The 19,852-nt window shown below is 38.1% G+C and overlaps 1 protein-coding gene across 1 annotated transcript in view; it reads right to left on the bottom strand.

The window, feature by feature from the left end:
- Nucleotides 1–2,797: 2,797 nt before the first annotated feature.
- COL1A2 (collagen type I alpha 2 chain) overlaps nt 2,798–19,852 on the bottom strand; it is a 35,795-nt gene continuing 18,740 nt past the window's right edge. Inside the window, exons 27-52 of the mRNA XM_027102474.1 lie at nt 19,380–19,433; nt 19,172–19,225; nt 18,849–18,902; nt 17,823–17,867; nt 16,549–16,647; nt 15,254–15,361; nt 14,537–14,590; nt 13,554–13,607; nt 12,775–12,828; nt 12,624–12,677; nt 12,420–12,527; nt 11,990–12,043; nt 11,072–11,125; nt 9,917–10,078; nt 9,070–9,177; nt 8,297–8,404; nt 7,894–7,947; nt 7,698–7,805; nt 7,499–7,552; nt 7,018–7,125; nt 6,497–6,550; nt 6,268–6,375; nt 5,683–5,941; nt 5,081–5,265; nt 4,108–4,350; nt 2,798–3,265 (exon numbers count right to left, since the gene is read on the bottom strand). Of these exons, the coding sequence (XP_026958275.1) occupies nt 3,119–3,265; nt 4,108–4,350; nt 5,081–5,265; nt 5,683–5,941; nt 6,268–6,375; nt 6,497–6,550; nt 7,018–7,125; nt 7,499–7,552; nt 7,698–7,805; nt 7,894–7,947; nt 8,297–8,404; nt 9,070–9,177; nt 9,917–10,078; nt 11,072–11,125; nt 11,990–12,043; nt 12,420–12,527; nt 12,624–12,677; nt 12,775–12,828; nt 13,554–13,607; nt 14,537–14,590; nt 15,254–15,361; nt 16,549–16,647; nt 17,823–17,867; nt 18,849–18,902; nt 19,172–19,225; nt 19,380–19,433 (2,544 nt within the window). The 3' untranslated portion in view covers nt 2,798–3,118. The remainder of the gene's footprint in view (nt 3,266–4,107; nt 4,351–5,080; nt 5,266–5,682; nt 5,942–6,267; nt 6,376–6,496; nt 6,551–7,017; nt 7,126–7,498; nt 7,553–7,697; nt 7,806–7,893; nt 7,948–8,296; nt 8,405–9,069; nt 9,178–9,916; nt 10,079–11,071; nt 11,126–11,989; nt 12,044–12,419; nt 12,528–12,623; nt 12,678–12,774; nt 12,829–13,553; nt 13,608–14,536; nt 14,591–15,253; nt 15,362–16,548; nt 16,648–17,822; nt 17,868–18,848; nt 18,903–19,171; nt 19,226–19,379; nt 19,434–19,852) is intronic.

Genomic DNA, 19,852 nt, shown 5'->3' with positions numbered 1-19,852 from the left:
GTGGACCTCCTGTCTTGGTAAGTACCAGACTGTTCTAATATGTGGCTTCTGGAAAAGAAACATTTAGCCAGACAGAAGGCTAGAAGGTGATATGAGATCTCTGGCAAGAGCTGGCCAGCTCAACCCAAATATCACTGTTACTGCATGAGGCTAAGGTCAATTTCCTGGGATTCCATCTCCTTAATTAATAGTGTCCTCTGCTATCCTCAGAGGACACTTCGTTTAAAATTGTGTTCAGGCATTATTTTATTCTCTCTCTGCAATTGAGCTGCGAGATCCCTGAGGATGCTGCTGCCTGGTATGGCTTTGTACACCCCTCCCCAATGTCCCCCAGAGTGGCTGGGACATGGTGAATGATGACTCTTAGGTTAGGATTTTCCTTCTCTTTCAGAAAGTGGGTGGGCAGGAGGGTGACCACCCTTCCCCTGGAGTTGGTCACTCCTCAACCAGGATTGTTTTCACTTGTGACTGCTTATTTCTTTTCATGATATTTTAAGAGTAAATTTGTTGTAAATGATAAAAGTAATATAACTACATTATAGCAGATTTGGATAATTAAGACATAAAAATCATTTCTATCATTACTACATAAATGTACCTACTCAGTATTTTTACATTGCATTTAAAATATTTTTAATGACAGTGTGCTTGAATATTATATTTTAAAGATTGTAACATTCTATTACATTTTTTCTTTTGTTTAATTATCCTCGTAAATGTTATTGAGATACAAAAATTTATTTCACTATTTTCCTATTATTATCTGTTAGATATATCATTATTTTTTCCTCATTAGTATTTATTAGATATTCTATCATTTATTTCCTTATTGTTATCTATCAGATATATCATTATTTAACTATTTTCCTATACTATCTCATAAGGATGATTCAGTGATTATTAAGTGACTGCTTGCTTAGGAAATCTGCCTATTTGGATACAGTTTGACAAAAGTCATTACTAACATGTAGCATAGTTTTGGCTCGTAGTTGGTACTCAATAAATGTTGGTTTTCTTCCTTCTCTTTCTCCCTTCCTTATACCAACTTTATCAACTTTATGGTTTGTTCTTGTACTGCGAGCCTGAGGGCATAGCATATGCTTTATCCAGAGATTTCTAACTGGTTATTATGTAAGTTTGTCTTGGCTGTTTCAATTAGTAATTTGTGGGGAGTACTAGTACTCTGATCCCAGAGGTTCAGTTTTATGTTGCTTGGTTAGGTATATTGATTCGTTCTTGCCAGACATAAAATGTTAAAACTACAAAGGATTGTTGAAATCACCTTATCCAGTGGTTTCCCAATTGGTGCATGTCAGAATTTTTCAAGGTGCTTAAAAGGATACTGATTCCTTACTAAATCTTAATTTGGTGGTTGAGGATTGGGAATCTGCATTTTAATAAGCATTCTAGTGTTCTGATTTAGTGGTGGAAGGACCACAATTTGAAGTCACCATTTGGTTAGCAGACCTTGCTAACTTTTTTAGAGTTAATTTTAGATTTTTATCATGTTCAGTCTTTTGCTTTAAAAACTAATTGAATCTCGAGATGACTTATAACAGGAGGCAAATATTACAATCACAATTATGTTCTGCAACAGGAAATAAGCTCTAAATGAATCTTAAGATTATACTTGACACATTACTATGTTTAAGTGTATTAAAGATGTCATTGAAAGGTGCAGGGGGGAAAATGAACTTGATTTGACAGGTAGGTGTTCATGGTACTATTATCCACAACTGTCTGTGCTGATTGACAGCACACACATTACCTCTTAACAGGCATTGTACTCAGTTGCATCAGATTTAAGTGTATGGCATTTTTACTGAATATTTGAAACTGTTTTAGTTAATAGTATTAATTGTGCATAGACCAACTTTCAGCCACTGTTTCAAAGTGCTTAATGGATAATAAACCAAAAAGTTCTATGGACCTCTACTTAGAATAAACTTAGGTCAACAATTGCCACGTTGCTTAGGTATTATGTATTTTGAGTAGGGCAAATGTTTAACAGTTCAGAGAAGGAATCTTCCCCATGTTATAGATAAACTGAAACTCAGAAAGGTAAAGCACTCAAGGTCATTTAGCCAGAAGGAGCTGAGCCAGAATTGGAGCTCAGATCTCCAGGGTCCTTGTTCTCCGCTCTTTCTACCATACCAAACTGCCCTTTTTGCATAGTTCCTATCTAATGAGAAATACTTGGTCTAATGGCTGGTTAGAGATGCTATAATCCATATTTATACTGCAAAGAGCATTGAAGCAAGGAATTCTACTCAATATTTTCTTTGGAAAACCAAACATGCTTTATTTCATTTTTTGCACAATTTATTTAAACATCTCACATATACAAAATAGGTACAATTTAATTTTTCTGCTTGTCCGAGAAACAAGGCTTCTTTGGAACCATGGGAGAGGATGAAAATGAGACTGGCAAAGAACAAATGCTGAATTTAAAGAAGAGGACAATGTTGGGCAAACGATCCACTTACTTTTATTCGGGAATAAGATGTAAAGTACTGATGTTAAATCAAATGAAAAAAAAATACACAATATAACTCAACACAGAGGAGTATTTCTTCTCAAATTCTCCTAGCACCATCAACATTCTTCAAGTATCTGAAATACTATTAGTTAGCACCTTTGTATTTTGAACAAAAAACAGATACCTCAGCTCAACTCTGTCTAGGTCAGCACCTAATGGTGTGGATCACACTCACAGGAAAGTGTTTTGAGGTAGTTTACACCTTTGGAAGTTTGGGTTTTAAACTTCCCTCTGTGGAAGATATTCAAAAGCCACAAGTGGTGCAAATGTTCATGGTTTTTATTTTTCAATTTTTATTTTGGTTTTCTTACAAAGGTTGACATTTTCCACAACAAGTTTAAGACTGTTGAAAAAAAAAATTCCAGATTTTTGGAGAGGGGGAAAGGGAAAGGGAATTAATTAAATCGTATTGCACAATGCTCTGATCAATCCTTCTTCTTCTCTTTTGCCCACAATTTAAGCAAGTAGATGTGCAGAAGAAATGGAAGGATTCAGCTTTCAGTTAAGAAAGAAGAAAAAGAAATGGCCAAGAGAGAAATTTTTCAGATTTCCTTTTTCTTTAATTTAGGTTGAGTTCATTTATTTGAAACAGACTGGGCCAATGTTCAATCTGATTTCTTGGTCAGCGCCACCGATGTCCAAAGGTGCAATATCAAGGATGGGCAGGCGAGATGGCTTATTTGTTTTATATTCAATGATTGTCTTTCTCCATTCATTTATCTTTTTCTGTTTAAAAAGAGAAGAAAAATATACATAAAGCAGCACTATTACGGAACCTAACCATCTTGTATAATATTATATAATTATATATTGCATACAATTGTATTATATAATATATAATTATACAGAACATATATTTATATATAATTATATAATATATTAGATAATATTTATATATAATTATATGTTATATAATATTATATACTAGATATTATAATAACCACTTTTTGGCTTATGTCCTTCTGAAGATGTGTGTCTCAGATCAACAAGTGTATCTTTGAAACAGTAGCATCAGGGCTGTCTTTACAGGGAGAGGTTTCCTACCAGTCTAATTTTATAAAAAAAAAACGTTCCAATGCATATTCCAAGCGGCTTATTTCTACAGTATCTTTTCAGGATGTGTGTGGTAGGGTGGCTATGCAGTACTACTATTAGTGAATTTAAATTTTCTTCAATTTATAGTATATTATAGAGAAGGCATAAAGAAAAATTAAATATAGGTCATACTAATAAATAAAATAAAATACATATAACTATAAATTACAGTTTGGGCCCTTTTAACCTCAAGTAATTTTAAGTTATGGGTATACATCATCATTTAAGAAACTCATGTTAGAAGACAAATAACTAATACATGGAACAGAGTATATATTTCAGTATTTCAGAAAATTTCAGAAGGCAAGATCTGATAAGAATATTCTGAATTTACCATCTGAATTTAAACAAATACATTTATGAAAGAGAAATCAAATAAGTTTGGTCTCTCATTCATCTGTTCATTTAATGGTCTATGCTCCACTATCCCACTTCCCAAATAAATGTTATTCCCATACTTCACTATTACTTACAGAGCAGCCATCTACAAGAACAGTGTAAGTGAATCTGCTGTTGCCCTCAGCAACAAGTTCAACATCATTGGATCCTTGCAGAATGACAGCCTTTTTCAGGTTGCCAGTCTCCTCATCCATGTATGCAATGCTGTTCTTGCAATGGTAGGTGATGTTTTGAGAGGCATGGTTGGCCAGCAGGCGCATGAAGGCAAGTTGGGTAGCCATTTCCTTGGTAGTTACTCCTTCAACATTATATTCAAACTACAGAGAATAAGATGGGCATTCCAGTTAAATGAAGAAGGACTCAGATACTAAGAGTCAAATTTAAAAAAACAGTCTGGTATAGAGAGGAATAATGGACTCAGATCTGAACTTGTACTTTTAAAGGAAACTCAATTCACTTGTCTTTGAAATATAAGCTACCTAGAAGGAACATAAGAACTACCAAGCTGAGGCAAGTCATCTCAAAAAGGGACCTGTTTCAGATAAAGCCCAGATACACACACACACACACACACACACACACACGCACACGCACACGCACACACACACATATATACGTGTTTCTTTTTTTAAAATAAGAGAGCAAGGATCTAGAGATTCAGACCCCTTTAGTTTTCTATAATTCCCACCAATAAAGTTGATGAAAACTTTTAATTAGAAATTCAGAAAAGCTCATATCTTGAAAATACATGTGGCATGAGTACTGGACTACATGCTGGCCAGTACTCCTTCACACTTAATGACATTAGTCAGTTTCTCCAGCGATTATCAATTAAGTCACATTTGAATAATTATTTTTGAATTATATGGATATGTCTAATCAATCCATCTTTAACGTGCAATCTAGGATATAACCAAACCCAAGAACAGAGCAGGTTCTTTTAAAAAGCCCATTTTGGTAAAGGGCTAAAATGTAGATAATTAAAAAACGAATAATCTGAACAAGATATTATTTAGTAGGAGAAGGAATGTTTGTAGGATTCCTTACCTGGGTACCACCATTGATAGTTTCTCCTACCCAGACGTGCTTCTTGGCCTTGGAACTTCTGTACCAGTTCTTGACTGGGATGTTTTCAGGCTGAGCCCGGATGCAGGTTTCGCCAGTAGAGAAATCACAGTATACTTTGATAGCATCCATAGTACATCCTTGGTTAGGGTCAACCCAGTAGTAACCTTTTAGAAAAAACAAGACCCAGATCATAAAACCTCTCATTGAGTAGCATATAGGTTCTAATAATTACTAGTCAAAGATTCTGATTCCCATAAGTAACAGTTCTGATTGTACTGTTATATTGTCTACTCCACATTAACAGGAAGAGGGTGGCTATTTTCTAAATTAGACAGTTCCTCCTCTCCTCTCCATGAAAATCAAATCAGGGTACATAATACCATGAAAAGGGCAAAAACAGATATCAAGACAATCTTGAAAATGGGTGCTGGTTGGGAGAAGAAAATGTTTTATTAAGTGGGTATGATTTCACATAATGCAGTTTTTACCCAAATACCTTTTTCCTCTAAATATCAGTGGGAACTGATTTTGAAAACCCTAACTTGTGAGAAGGGTCATTCTGGTTGGACATCTCAACCTACCACTGCTCCATTCTGGGTGGCTGAGTCTCAAGTCACGGCATGTGCGCGCTGGGTTCTTCCTAGAGCCTTCTGGAGTAAGAAGAGTCTCAATCTGGTTGTTGAGAGATTTCAGAGTAGCATCAACTTCATAATCCTTGGGTCTGAGAGATGGTGGTGAGCGAGGCTGGTCAGCCCTGTAGAAGTCTCCATCAAAACCGAAGTCATAACCACCACCACTGGGGCCAGGAGGGCCAGGAGGGCCAGGAGGACCAGGAGGGCCCTGCAGAGTGTAAGTAAGAAAGAGGAGGCTTTGTATTTGGTTACAGTGAGAGAGAATGAGAGCAGGTTTTCCGTCGAGATTCACACAAAAGCGTTCTAATAAGTAAAAAAGAATCAAGTTCATGTAAATAACAACTTGCTCCCAGGCATACTTGCAGGGATGGGTTTATAGAGCTCATTGCATACAGACAATTTTTATATATTTTAGAAAACATACAGAAATGGGGGACTACTTTAATGTGTTGTTGTAATTGTCTTGGTTTAGTCTAAAGAAGATATTCCCTTAGGTCAGTGATGCCCTTTATTATTTCCCTAAATCATACTTACAGAAGGACCTTGGCTACCCTGAGAGCCACGAATGCCAGCAGGTCCGACTGCACCAGGATGTCCAGTGCGACCATCCTTGCCAGAAGGGCCAGAAGGACCAGAAGGGCCCTAGGGAAGAAGGAAACCAAGTCTGTGTGAGCCAGCAAAAACCCCAGAAGGGAGAAGAGGTCTGGGGCTCACTGCCTGCCATAGGCTCCTTTCAGAGATGAACGTCTCTTAGTTGACCTACCCTAGGACCAGCAGGACCCACAGTGCCAGGAGCACCTTGATCGCCATGATGACCCTTTAAAGAGAGAATAGGAAAATCACACTTTCAGAACATGTGTCGATACACAGATTTCAAAAAACTGAATGGAAAACTTTAGTTTCAATGGACTCTGGATTGAGAAAATTGAAAATGTAAAATGGGGCTCTTTTCTCTCATTATGTCTATTATATTCAGTTACTTTTTTCTACAAGCCACTTCAGAAGTGCAATATTAGTCATTCCTCTGATTATATTTATTTTAAGTGGGGTTGAAGGACATTGTTGCCAGGAGATTTTAATATACGTATATTTCTATCTCCCCTAACCCTCACCTTTTCATGTTGGGATGAAATAGCATTACCTCTGAGCTATGGAGTTAGAGAACGGGAAGTGAATATGATGTAGGACATTTTAGAACAATAGCAGTGAAATTGTGAGGAAGTTCATTCTGTGTTGAAGGACTTTAAGATCTGTGTACATGCTGGATGTCCACACTGTACTTACAGCAAGACCAGGAAGACCCTGCAATCCATTGTGTCCCTTTAAGCCAGGAAGACCTCTGGGCCCCTTATCACCAGGCTCTCCCTTATCACCTCGAATACCCTGTGGGCCCTATAAAGAAAAAGGACAGATAGGACATTTACCTTTGAAAGATGACACTCAACTCTCCACAAATATTGTTCAATCTGTTTACAAAGATAATTCAAGACATGCAAAGGTCTACAAGCCATGTGGGTGCTACTCCCAACTCTTAATCTGCTTTAGTTGAGCTGTCTGTAAAGTGGCTAAGCGTTGTGATAATTTAATACAAATAAGAATAGATTTGAAATATAAGAGATTAAAAGGTATTTGTAGCAACTCTCCACATGGACTAAATTTTCAAAAAATATATAAAATCCAGTCTATGTATTATTTATCTTTTTTAATGTACAGTGTGGACTGATCCTCCCTAACTGTTGTACAGAAATCTTCACCATGTACATACACTAGGACCTCTTGGACCAACAGCACCGGCCAGACCAATGGGACCAGAAGGACCCTGTGAATAAGAAAAGAAAAACACAATTTATCAGCCAAGCCCAAGATCCTCCTCCCTAGGCCACCACAGTTCCCAGGTGTGGGGAGGTCACAGGTAAAGCCTGCTGAGGATGACAGCATTAAGGGACTGGTATTTATAAACTTACAGGTTCACCGCGGTGTCCATGTTTGCCAGTTGGACCCACAGGGCCTTGAGGACCAGGTGCACCCACAGTACCAGTGGGACCAGCGTTACCAGGGTAACCACGATCCCCCTGCCGAAGGCAGAAATGAAGCTTAGCATCAATCTGGCCTGTAGTTTAGTCCCTTTTAAGTTAGAGAACAACGGTGAGGTGTACTGACCTTGTGTCCAGCTTGACCATCGCGGCCTGGGGGACCATCATTCCCAGGGTTGCCCTGTGAAGACACCATGCCAATTAAGGTGCTTAGGGAGGCTCTGTAGCTCACTGACCCCTACAGTTCAGCTATCTGCCTTCATTACTCCCAGTGCCCAATGGAGAACCGCTCTTCAGGCTGTTAAAAATAGGAACAAGAACTTGCCAACCTAGATTTTTATAGAATTTTCTTTTTAATATGTTGGCCAACTTGAAGTATGCTACTTAAAGACTCATTCCCTAGCCCAAGTTATTTTTAGGATTGTCAATACTGAGAGTGGTGAGTACATGTAGACCTCAGCTCAGGATACAAAGTTACACACAAGGAAGTACTGCTAGGTTACATTTTACAAACCAAATGTTAGACTCACATCACGACCAGCTTCACCAGGAGCACCATTGACGCCAGGATTACCCACAGCACCAGGGGGACCACGGGCCCCAGTTGGGCCTGCAATGCCGAGAGGGCCAGGTTCACCCTAAAGAGGCAGAGAAGACAAAATTCCTCTCATGGGATTGAGTGCCACTCCCATTCTCCCAAAACAACGTTAGCCAGGGGATTCCAGGTTTAAGCGAGAAGGTAGATTGAAAGTGAGTGGGCCACATAATGGTAAGAAGTGTCATTAGTGTCATCTTTGCCCTTCTCCTACACACTTAGATGGTCAGCTTTATGTACTTTTGGAATGTTGCTCTGTACAAGGTGAGTCTAGTTTCATCTGATTTTCCAAATGAATTCATAAAGTTGAGAGAGTTTATGGAGATTAGATGGTTCCTAGTTGCTGTCATGTATTAGGTTTAATAGAATGATTCAGAACTTCTGGAGTTTCATTCTTCCTACAGGACAGATGATGCTAGCATTTCATACTGCAGAGGAGTAAATGCAATTAGAGCTTATATCGTTTTTAAGCATGTAAAAAGAACAAAAATTGTTCTGCATAATGTTAAGCTGTGTTTTTATAGCATGTGTCTAAGTAAGGTGGTATTAAAGCTTCTTAGATAAGTGACATGTGATCTGTATAAAGAAAATGCTATGAATAAAAAATCTTAAGTGGAGTTATTCACTGATCAATCTGTCACAGTTGAAGTGGCAGCTTTTAAATCTTTTCTTATGTTAATGAGAATAAGAATGGTGTCAAACACTCACCACAGATCCAGCAACACCTGGTAGACCACGTTCACCTCTAGAGCCTGGGAGACCCAGAAAACCAGGAGCACCAAGAAGACCTTGAGGACCTGGGGTGCCAGGAGATCCCTAAACAACAGTAAAAATACTGAGTATTACTGTAAGACCCTAGGAGACAACACAGGTTGGCTTGACGCTTCTGAGAATGAGTTTATCCTCAGTTTAGAAAAAGGCTAATGACCTCCTATTAGTAGAACATATCTTTGGCTGTCTTTTCTCTAGTGAAGACAATGAGCTTACATCTTGGCATGTTTATTTCTTTGTACCTGGTTCCTCCTTGAGACCAATGGAACAACATTTAAAAATATGTGGTTGGGATTAATGAAGCCATCTTGGAGTGAGGGAACAGAGTTCTTATAGAATTTATGCTGGGAAGCAAATTTTGACCTTGGCCTCTAACTGCACCAGGTCTAGTAAAGTCACATTTCAGAGTAGCAATAATACTGCCCATTGCATGCTTAAAAAATTGGTAGCTTACTGATATTGATTAATTTACAGTAGAGTGACCACAGCAATGGGATGCTGTTCTAATCCCAGTACCAGTGAGGTACTCTCACAACAGCTTAAAGGGCTGTATTGATAAAACAGTGAGTTCCCTCACTCATTGTCATCTCCATCTAGTGCCTTCTGAGCATCTGCTGAAGCCATGACACCTCAATATCTGTTGGATAGATTTCCTGGCTCAACTGAGCTCTACTTGAGAGCCCGCAATACTCATCAACAAATATATGCCACCTGAAGATTTTTACAAGGGATTTATATTAATTCAACACAAGGTATTAAGAAAGAGGAGTTTGAAATCACTTACAGCAGTACCAGGCTCTCCAGAGGGACCCTTCTCACCAACAAAGCCAGGGGGGCCAGAAGCACCTGTTTCTCCAGTTCGACCAACTGGACCTTGGTCACCACGAGGCCCACGAAGTCCTTCTTTACCAGCAGGACCAGGGGGACCAGGGGGGCCAGTGATACCCTGTGAGCAAATACATGAGGTCATTTACTTTCTGTTAATCATCACAGATGGGAGAGAGCAGCTGAGGTTCTAAATATTAAGATGCAAACAACTTGAAGCAACAAAATAATATCCTGGTCACTTTGGAGAAATGTTTAGAAGTCTTAACAGTCTTTCTTGTAGAAAGAAGCAACTTTCATCTTCCTCTCCTGGGGCTGTAATAAAGTGAACAACCGAGGCAGAAGCTATGGCAAATGTCTGTGAGAAAAAGCAATGTGGTGCCACCAGCCACCTGGCATACTGGAATCAGAACTACGTCGAGTTATAAGAGCTAGCTGTAAATGAATGGGAATTTGGGTTTTGGAGGACTCTGCTTGTTTCTTTTTGAAGAAAGCCAATACAGGCATTTTGCTCATAATTGAGGAATCACATATGCTCTCAACTAGGTTTAATTAAATGCCTACAGGGAATGAAGATTTTTCTGTTATGAACCTGTGAAAGGATTCCAAGAAATCAACATCTTCGCTATTTTTTTTCCCTGAAACCTTAACCAGAAGACTTAATCCTTTGTAATTAATTAAATTCTCTTGAGTCCTGACAGGAGAGTCTGAATCAGAATTAAATTAGAGGCCAAACCACCTTTAAATTCAGGAACAATTATACTTTAACAACGGAGGCAGAATGTTGGCCATAAAGGGTAATTAGATATAGAAATATCTGATATGTGACTAAAACTGTTCTGTTTTTTATTTTTAACAAAGAGACCATGCCCCTAAAAGGGGACAAGGGGACTTATGTTCACATGAATAAAAGCCTCTTAAACTGATATTTCTAATATAATTTCTGATGATTTTGCCTTAATGATTCAGAAAAACTGATTTCAGATTAGGAAAGTAATAGCAAAATATTAGTAGCATGTTTTTCATAGGGAGTTTCTTACCAGTTTCTTACTAGAGGCTAGGGATTTTGGCTAGAGTAAATAAATGAAGACACATTTTGAAGTGATTTACTTACAGAGGGTCCAGGAGGACCAGTCCTTCCAGCAGCACCAGGGAAACCCGTAGCACCCTAAGAACCAAGCACATTAAAATTCCACAGTCAGCACCAACTCCAGGAATTTGGGTAAGATGGAAATTTCTCCCTTGGAAAATCCTCAGTACACGTGACCAAGGATGGACCAAAGAGTAGGCAGTGACAGCCTCAGGTAGGGTATTATGTTAAATATACCCAGGACCCCGAAGACCCTCCATCTCTACACAGCTTCCTGACCAGCATGCCCCCAGTTGCAATGCCTATATTTTGCATTAAGGCTCTGATAGTTCTTTTTTGAAATGCTAACATTTTGCCTGATGGTTGTAAAAGCAAGAAGACAAGACACTATACTATTATTATATATGATCTGTATATATTAATAACCACCTGGCTGGCTGCTAAGGGAATGGACACTAAGTAATTTTGTTTACAGAAGAAGGTATAATAAAAGACCAAGTGTATTAATTGCTGTCCAATGAGAGGAGGAAGAAGTCAGTGGAGTTGATTCCTGGGGAGCTTTGGGTCTCTAGGAAGTCAGTGTGATAGCACTGGACACCAAGAGAAGGGACCTAATCAGGCAGAAGAAGGGGGGCATCAACAAAATGATAAAAGGTACCAAAGAAATATTTTACCCATTTCACAAACTACTTGGGGTTAACTTTGGTTATCACTACCTCAAGTGAAGTGGCAGCAACATACAGTGCACTGAGTTCCAGCTGGGATTAAGTTAACATTCCATGAATCTGATCTTGACTTCATTATCAGAATTTCTTTAAATAGTTAGCTTGACTCTCAAGACTCTCATTATAGTCCAAATTACCAAAAATTTCCAAACCTTCAAGTTGTCCCTAATAGATTCTGAAGAAAGAAAAATTATCAGAATACACTGTAAATACTCACAGGGGGGCCTCCATCACCACGACTTCCAGCAGGACCAGGGGGACCATTTGGACCCTAAATGGAAACAAGAAAAGATGGTCAAATCAGAAAACAATCTTTATAAATGTTACTCTTTTCTTCAAATGGATCATTCCCATGTCTATTAGAATCAAATCTAGAAATGTAAAATGATTATCTGTGTTATATAAAATAAATGTCCTTACTTCAATATTACCACCTTTATGGGTAATCAAAGAAGTGAGATAAAACAATATTTATGAAACTTTTATAATGTGTAAAGTGGTATGCAAATGTTAACTCTTATTTTAAAATTGTCTTCTATCTGGTATGTTTCCTGATGTATAGCAGGCACTTGATTGATTTATGTTGAGTTATAAGATTTCATGGGTAACTGCAGAGGCTGTGTTGACCATCAGCGAATTCAACTTACAGCTGGGCCAGCAGCTCCAACGGGGCCTGTGGGACCAGTAGGGCCATTTTCACCCTTGGGTCCTTTGGTTCCTCTCTCTCCTTTAGCACCAGGTTGACCAGCAGCGCCCTGTTGGAAAGGAACAGTTATAGTTCAGGTGTTCCAACTTACTCTACTTGCTAACTTGGAATGTTTTCAGATTAACCTGTGTCACATGATACTCACAGCAGGACCAGCAAATCCATTGGGGCCAGCGGGACCAACCTCACCACGTTCACCCTAGGTGGGAAAAGGGATTTTAAAATGTCTTAGCAATCTTAGATTCATGAGTGTCTAGAATTTATGAGTGTCTAAAACGACCCAGGTTTTTACTTACAGGGCTTCCACGAGGACCAGCAGGACCGGCGGGACCAGCAGGACCAGCTTCACCCTATAAGGGGGCCAGAAATGAGTTTGTCAGTGTTCCTCACACAAATGCTCAAAGAGGTAGGAGGCAGAGGGAACAGGCGTAGACAGTGGGCTCTTGCCAGAGTTTGCAATTGCATCCAAAGAGATAACTAATTCACATCTCACAGAGAAAAGTGAAATGGATTCTTACTCTGCATAATATTGTATTAATTTTGGAGGGTGAAATGGTATTGGTCATACACTTGCCAAAACACTATAAATCAGTGCCCACAATACCAGGAGGAGGACATTTTAATTTTTAGATGGACACAGGGCTGATCTATTTGCTGCAATTTGTGCTATACAATAAATAAGGTCTATTTTAAGTGGACTGTTCAATGTGACATGGGCACACTATGTATTTTATTGATTTTTTTTTTTTTTTACAATGAAGGCTTCAAGAAGGCTCAGTGCATTAGGATATTGTTAATGGGCAACCCCGAAAGACTTTAAAAGACTTTAAAACAAATGATAGGGATTGAAGTATAGATCAGATACCTGGCACGTGTACAGGAAGGGAAAGAGAACTTTCAACACACAGCGTTTGTTTCTTGCTGCCCCATACTAATGGATAAGTTTTTAAATCAATGGGCTTTAGACCAAGCCATAAAAATGAATTGCCAGGGCCCTTTGGGGCCAGGGTGGCAGGGAATTTTAGATACCGCCATTGGCTCAGAGAGCTGCAACTCAGTGAAAATGCATGCTTACCCGGTCCCCGTTGGCTCCAGCAGGACCAGGGGCACCTACAGCACCAGGAGCACCCTAGTACCAAAAAGAAAACAAGTCTTGTTAATAACACCCCCATACCGTCAGAAGTGACCCTTGCTGTTTCCCCTTGCTGTGCTTATACAGTGACTGAACACTCTGGGTGGACATCAAGAAAGCCTTTGAAGCATTTCAGTTCTAATTATCAAGACTATTAGAAGCCACTCTCAGGAGGGGAGTACCCTAGTGGTGAAGGTTATGGAACTAAGTCATGGGCAGGTTAGGAACAATGGGGAGATCTGAACTCTCTGCTCTTGTAAAATTCCCTGGAGAGTAGCAAATGACTAGCCTTGCTAAGAACTGTGAGGACTGTGTGAGTTGGAGAAAGGATATGATGAATGTGCCACAGGGAGTTATCAGGCCTGAGGGAGAGGTGAGAAAAGCCCAAGTGGCTTATGGCCTGGAAGAGCCATGATATCAACACTCTAGGTGAGATTATTATACCTTTATGGGATTATCATTGGCATCTCCATGGCATTAACAGTTAATCTTTGGAGCTGCTCTTTGAGTGATAAATTCTTAGGGTATACATTTGAATAAATAGGACCTTATTAGAGGTTCTGGCTTCCTAAAATGTAAGAATTATTGTTTTTTCTAAAGCCCTATGATAAACAATCATTTAATGTTCTATTAAACCTAGAGATTTTGGACTGTAGTTTGTACTTGGTATAGTTAACACTAAGGAAGGTAGAAAATTCAGGCTATGATTTTCAAGGGGATAAGTCCTCATTTGAATTTTTCTTTTGGAACATGTAAACTGATATTATTAGTCATAGGTCCAGGAAGGAATGGAATACTCTTTTACAAGACTTGAATCCCTCTTTTGTCAGTTCAGTTTTGGAAAGCTTCTCAACTCAAATTGAGTGAAATGTAAAACAAAACAAAACAGAACAAAACAATCTGAGTACCAACAGAATTCTACTCACACGAGCACCATCTCTGCCGTGGCTACCAGCATCACCTCTGAGACCAGTTTCACCCTGAAAGTAAAAAACAAGAGCAAATGTTTGTTTTCTGACCAAATTTTTGAATCAAAATTAATCCACAGTGTTTTTACAGAAGATGCTATAATACTTTTATTTATTTAAGATCTTTAGTAATGTTTTGATTCCCTATCATTCTATAAAATATTGAATGAGGAAAAAATAATTCAAGGCCCTTTCCAAGTTAGTGTTAAATATTCTTTTCTAATTTCCATACACCCTCCTGAAGCGTAATCAAGCAAGGTACAAATTCATGTGGACAGAATTATAAGGCAACATCACAATGGGCTTCAGTGCCTGATCACTCTTATGGCATAACTAATGCAGCAGCACGGTTGACAGCTGTTCAATATAGCTTCTTCCCATTAATTAGGGCAGGCTGAGGCATTATTGTTAGTGGCATTAAAATGAGCCTCATGTATTACTCAACACCATCTGTTTGCGTGAAATTCCATGGTAGCAAGGAATTTTGCCAGATTAGTGAGTTTAGAAATGCGTAGGTGCTAGGTGGCAGAGGGAAATGTAAAAAGATAGATATCAAAATGCTACCAGACCACCTGCCAAGAACTGTTAAAAAAAAAAAAAAAAGTTGACCTTGCACAGCCTTCTTTGTGAGAGTTCATCAACAATATGTATTGAGGTCAAACACTGAGAGGCTACCTTTTCTCCCTTGCCTCCAGGTATGCCAGCAGCACCCCTTTCTCCTGGGAGTCCATTAGGACCAGATGGACCAGCAGAGCCTGGAGCACCAACCACACCAGGTTCGCCCTTGAATCAAACACATGTGAAATCAGTTATTTCTGTGGTACAAGAAGAAAATGAAGAGCCAAACTCTTGAAGCATTCCAATTTAAACATTTAATGGATAGCATGCTCGCCTGCTTAGACACAAAGGAGGCCTACTGAAAGGAGGGAGAATATAACCGAGGAAGATGCTGTTAATGACACAGTGACTAAAGAGAAGAGGGTAGTAGGATGGGTGCCTGTGATTTTTCTATAACCTGCTCCCAGTCCTCTTAAGGGAGTCAGGCATGGGAGAGAAGAGGGTACGACAATGGAAGGCAGAGAGTGAAAAATGCCCACAAACGTTTTTCAAGGTGAAGTCTCTTAGCTCAGACAGGAAATGTGGAAAGAGACCTCATCAACGGGGGAGATGTTTACATTCTAATCTTCTTAAGAGTGTGGACTATAGCTTACATTTTTTTATAAAACCTTACAATTCCACATACTTAAAACCTGTTGACTAGCTCCTGAGATAAAACCCTTTGAAAGTACTTTCTCACAGAACCAATATTTCCTTTCTTACTTCCTCTCTCCCTCTTACCTTATTTTATTTTTTCCAATATCCTTCCATATACCAAAATAGCCTTTTATAGCAAATCTTTACCCCTTAAAGGTAAGAATCAGAAGTAATATGTTACCTTCTCTTTATTGTGGTTGAAGTAATCTGTTTTTCAGAAATGTGTAATTCCATCTATTTTAAGATCTAAACCACAGATTCTATTTTGAAACACAAGTTTTCAGGCTTATGTTTTGGGGATGAATGTACTGTCCAGTTAATTTTTATCATCATAAAATTATCTTATTAAAATTTAGATTACTTTTTGAAATTTTACTTTACGAAGTAGGACGTTGGGGAGGTAAAAGTTCATTCTCTAAAAATAGTGTCCAAATGTATACGATGTTTCTAGATTAAGACAAAAGTATAAATAGTGTGATGAGAAAAGAGTGAAAACCCATACTAATTCATTTATGTGTGTAGAACACTGGGGTTTTGCCTCTTTTGGAATAATTCAGGTCAGTTGGAATCAGATTGTTATTTACTGAGGTGGAAATCATCACAGAACTGGAAATAAGTTAAAAAAAAATCTGAGAAACAATTCATTTACTACTGTAAAGGATTTACTTATTCTAGAGCACACTGGGCCAAACCAGCAATATGTAACAAAGTTTTACCTTGTTCCCATCAGGCCCTGCAGGTCCAGAAGGACCTCGGCTTCCAACAGGACCAGTAGGACCAGCAGCACCGCTTTCACCTGGGGGACCACGCTCCCCCTGTGAAAAGGGGATTAGAAGAAGTGTTACACTGTTCATCATTTTCAGAGATACCATTTTACACATTAGAGTTCACACTTGTTTAGCTTTTGAATCCTAGTTCTGCCAAATGTCTAGTTTACTAGCAAATTATAATTATTTTTCCCTTAATTTCTCTACTAGTAAAATGAAGGGATGGGATGAGATAATCTCTAATGTCTCATTCAGCTCTAATGTTCTATGGCTACAACTCCAAAATTTGTTGCTTTTAGAGTGTAATATTCAACTTTTGGAATTCATTTCCTTTTTTTGTGATAGGTCCATAGGTAAAAATAGATGCCAGTTATGCACAGTACCATCATTTTAGGTGAATAGCAATGCCAGATGTAAATAAGATTAGATATTTCATATCTATGCTCTCTTTATACAATTGCATGCAATAGTGATGTAACAGCTATAATATAGTTAACAGAGAATACATGTATGAAAATGTGTGTATTTGTATGTGTGTCTATCTTTCTATCTATCTATCTAAATATTTCCCAATTTGCATGTAAATATCACTACAACATAGTATTCTATGGTCCAGAATATTTAACATTTAAGCCCACATTGCAACTGTTTCAAAGGCCCTTGTCATAATTTGGTTCTATGATACTATGGTTCTATGACAGTAAATTTGTTTGGGCGTCCTAGCTATATGGTAACTAGCCACATAACAATATACTTTAGGGGCCAACTAATCTTTCCAGTTATTCTAATGACCACAGACAAATGACATCAATTTATTTAATATTTAAAATAAAAGTAGGCTCATGATTTCCTCTTTTAGACTTTGAACACCAACACACATTGGAAAAATTGATTTTAAATCTTAGTAAGATATTACTTTTCCTTAGCTCGGGTCGAGCCACTGTCATAAATATATCATACTTGTTTGTATAAATCACTGAATATAATACCTATATTAGTTCATTTATGTTTCTTATAATCCTGTGGTTTTTAAATAAGAAATATGAGCAATTACATAAAAAGTCTACTGTCAATTTAGAAATTGAATATTTTCTGCAGATTATGTTTGACTACAGAAGAGTGTCAGGAATTTGCTGTTACAAGGTCACCAATAGTTTTTAGGAGAAGGCACCATTTGTTTTAAAAACATTGCGAGAAGTTTATGGAAGTTAAGTAACACTTACTCTTGGACCAGCAGGACCAGGGAGACCAAATTCACCAGGGATACCCTAGGCAAAACATGAGAAAAAATAAAGTGTGAAACTTATGTATGTTCTCTAAATCCACATATGTTTATGATATTTAGAAAAGTTTTAAGAGTGAAATAAAGCCCGATAGGCTCTACCTACATGAGTGTATAAGTACACAGGCTATTAGGAACAAGAGAGCTTTCAGTGGTGTACGGAAAGATTTTAAAAAAGTGAGAATTTCACTGATATTAAATATATATCTATCCTAGAACCTGGTATCAGAAAATTTTAGTCTCTCATTATTTGGTTTATTGCTTTTTAAAAAGTGAAAAAAGACTATCTCCTTTGATAATATAATAAATAATGATGATGAACAATATCAGACATTGCCTATTTTTAGTTATATAACAGACTGCTTTCTTAATAGAAATGATCATATTCTGCACATTACCTAGTTAATTGTATACCCAAGTGTATCTCCTTTATTACTGACCAGCTGTCTCCTTAATGTGCCCCACTGTTGACAAAGGAGAGCAGGCCACAGAATGTAACTGAATTGAGGCACATTCATCACAATTACAGAAAAAATGACTCAGAACTCATGCCCTGATTGTGAATAGCAGTGTCATGTCTGAATGCCAAGAAAAACATTAAAAGCAATTTTTCAGGGTCTAGTTTGATGGAAAATCAGTGCATTTATTTTTTTTACTCTGGAGAGGGAAATAATTTGTATTTTAACATTACCAAGAACAATACAAAAAGTAAGGCTATTAAATGGAATGTTCATGATATTGTACTTCCATAATGTGATGTTTCATTCAATCCTTAAAACAAAGTAATTTGAATGAAAATGAGTAACTTGGCTCATTCTCTCCATCAGTACCAACATATGTAGAACACTATCATTAACATATGAAATATGAAGTTTCCTTTTGCATATTATAATTGCACTGCAGTAGGGTATTTAACAGAGGGAAAGTCCCAAGTTCAGGCGAATTTACTATCACTTGCTTTACTCACCCTTTCTCCTGCTTTGCCAGCTTCACCAGCTGTACCTGCAGGGCCAGGCAGACCCTAGATGAGAAAAAGACAAACCTCAATCTTTATGGCTATATTTGGGGGATTTTCTAATAATTGTTTTTTGGGGGGAAATACCTAATATCAACATGATCACTAACTATTATGTGTTATTAAAGGATTACAGAAAAGTTTGCCTTGAAAAAATGTACGCTTCTTTGCTTCAGTTCTGAAACCATGTACTGTGTGGTGGGGAGAGTGTTATAGTTATTTACAGCTGGAGAGTCTGACCAAAAGCAGTAGTCTGTATGTTTTAGCTGACTTACCTGGAAGCCTGGAGGACCAGCGGGACCCTGTTCACCTTTTCCACCTGAGACACCCTGAAAGTGATAGGAAAGATTACATAAATAGAGATATATGCCACCATTGCTATCGAGCTACATAACTTTTAGACTGGAAAAAAAGAGATGGCCATTTTTGTGGGACTAGATTCATTTTAGTGCAAAATAGAGCAAGAGTGAGAGAAATACTCACCTGTGGTCCAGGAGGTCCCTGAGCACCATTGTTTCCATCAGGACCTGGAGCACCCTAAAATGTTCAACAGAAAGGCTCAGAGTTAGTTGCCTGTGAGTCAGACAATTTAAGATACCCCAAAGCCTCCCTCATGTATTACTTCCTCACAACAAAGCTTGTTATTTCAGCATGAATTGAACACATTGTGGCCAAGGCCCAAATACTACCTACTAACTTGTGATATGGCTCATAGGAAGTCCATGGATGAAGGGCAATTTATGAAAGTCAGAGAATGCTACTAGCATATTCATAGCCTTTTAATCATAAAATGAATTAAATAAAAACCAAATGCATCCATAAATATTTTTGACTTAATATACATTCTGATTCATCATAGCTCACTGCCTTCTAAGTGTAGTTAAAGAGAAAAGACATTTTGTGATGGTAAAAGGAAGCTTGGGGATGCCATCTTAGAAAGAAAGTGATGGAATGAT

The sequence above is a fragment of the Aethalodelphis obliquidens genome, unplaced genomic scaffold, assembly GCF_003676395.1.
Source record: "Aethalodelphis obliquidens isolate GAN/ISIS:26980383/991018 unplaced genomic scaffold, ASM367639v1 scaffold5, whole genome shotgun sequence".
In the NCBI taxonomy this organism is placed as follows: domain Eukaryota; kingdom Metazoa; phylum Chordata; class Mammalia; order Artiodactyla; family Delphinidae; genus Aethalodelphis; species Aethalodelphis obliquidens.
Note: the sequence above shows the minus strand (reverse complement) of the source record. Positions and strands in the feature narration are given on the sequence as shown.